At 66.1% G+C, this 1,461-nt stretch overlaps 1 protein-coding gene across 1 annotated transcript in view; it reads right to left on the bottom strand.

Annotated features, from left to right (window-relative positions):
* LOC103260112 (cilia- and flagella-associated protein 46-like) overlaps nucleotides 1-1,442 on the bottom strand; it is a gene marked incomplete at its 3' end in the record, with an annotated part of 70,512 nt that extends 69,070 nt beyond the window's left edge. The window contains exons 1-3 of the mRNA XM_021712183.1: nucleotides 1,345-1,442; nucleotides 548-672; nucleotides 189-320 (exon numbers count right to left, since the gene is read on the bottom strand). Coding sequence (XP_021567858.1) covers nucleotides 189-320; nucleotides 548-672; nucleotides 1,345-1,393 — 306 coding nt within the window. The remainder of the gene's footprint in view (nucleotides 1-188; nucleotides 321-547; nucleotides 673-1,344) is intronic.
* Between the last annotated feature and the right edge of the window lie 19 nt (nucleotides 1,443-1,461).

The following is a 1,461-nucleotide window of genomic DNA, read 5'->3' as shown; positions in this document are numbered from 1 at the left end:
CAGGTCGAGGCTGCGGTGGCCGGAAGCGGCCACTGCACTCCAGCCTGGGCAACAGTGAGACTCCGACTCAAAAAAATAAAACAAAATAATAAAATAGATGGATAAAAAGAAGACTTGTCTAGCCTCCACAGCTCTGAGGGTGAGGTGCAGTCAAAACGTTTGGGGGGAGAGGTGCAGTTGCCTCTTACCAGGTTTTCTGCTGACCTCGGGGCACACAGCTGGGCCCTGCACAGGTGTGCTCGGCCTAGAAACTGGGTGACCGGCGCCTTCACCTTGAAGTACATCCGAAGGCAGTCCTCGCTCACGTCTGGCTGTCCCATCTGCGGAAGGGCACCACCGGGAGACGGCCTTTGGAGGGTGCGGCCTCCCTCCGCATAACCACAACGCGCGGCTCCCAGGCCAGGCCTTGCTTGCACCCACCCTGGCCTCTCAGCAGGAGCCCAGCCCTCCCCAGTCCCACCTCTGCCTCCAGGACACACCCAGACGTGCAGCCCCGCCCTCTCGGTCTCTAAGGCCTGCCCGCTTTGGGGCCTCTGGAATGAATCACCTTGAAGGCCTGTTCTGCACACAACACAAACAGGTCTGGGCTGAAGCTTTCCGAGGGGTCGAACTCGGATGTCCCCAGACTGGCAGACTTGATCAACTCGTAGGCTTTCTTCAGGGAGGCAGCGTCTGTCGGACAAGCGGTGGGTCGGTGGGGGGAAGAACACCTGCAGCCCTGAGCCCGGGGGCAGTCGCCGGGCTGGGAGTGGCGAGCCGGGCCAGGTGCTCCCGGATGCCCAGCCGGCTTTGACCCCGCCCCGGCCGCCCAGGCAGTCGGGCCGGGACCACCCTCCGAGGGCAACAGTTTAGAATGCCCTCGTTCGAAGGGTTTTCCTCGGGCTGGGTGGCTCAGCCTGGGGCCCCGCGCCTTTGGGAGGCTGAGGCGAGTGGACGGCCCGAGCCCGCGGGTTCGAGACCCGCCTGGGCGGCGAGCCCTCATCTCTACAGTAAATCCAAAACGAGCCGGGCGTGGTAGCGCGCGCCTGTCATGCCGGCTACAGGCAGGCGGAGGCGGAAGGCTCGCCGGAGGCCGGCAGGTGGAGGCGGCGCGGCCGCGGCGCTCCGGTGCGGGCGCCCGAGTGAGACTCCCACGCGCCAGCCACAGCCACAAAACCCAAACGGCTTTCCCTTTCACGTCGGCTCTGGGGAAGCAAACCTGGAAGTTCCAGGCGGCAACGGCGGACCTCAAAGGGGCACGCGTCCAGCAGGGAGGGGGCCAAGTTCTCCCGGGGGGCTTGAGGTTGGGGGCCTGAGGTTGGGGGCTTGAGGTTGGGGGCCTGAGGTTGGGGGTCCCGGGCCCACCTCGCTGGCTCTCGGCGTGGGCCAGTTCCTGCATGATGACCGGGTCCATGGCGCCGGCGCCCGCTCGGCCGCCTCCCCCGAGTCTCCAGCGCGCCTCCCGCCCAAGGTGGGCTTCCC

Source organism: Carlito syrichta, unplaced genomic scaffold, assembly GCF_000164805.1.
Source record: "Carlito syrichta isolate Samal-C Ts95f unplaced genomic scaffold, Tarsius_syrichta-2.0.1 Scaffold303117, whole genome shotgun sequence".
NCBI lineage: Eukaryota > Metazoa > Chordata > Mammalia > Primates > Tarsiidae > Carlito > Carlito syrichta.
The sequence above is the reverse complement of the archived record's forward strand: the minus strand, read 5'-3'. Positions and strand labels throughout refer to the sequence as shown.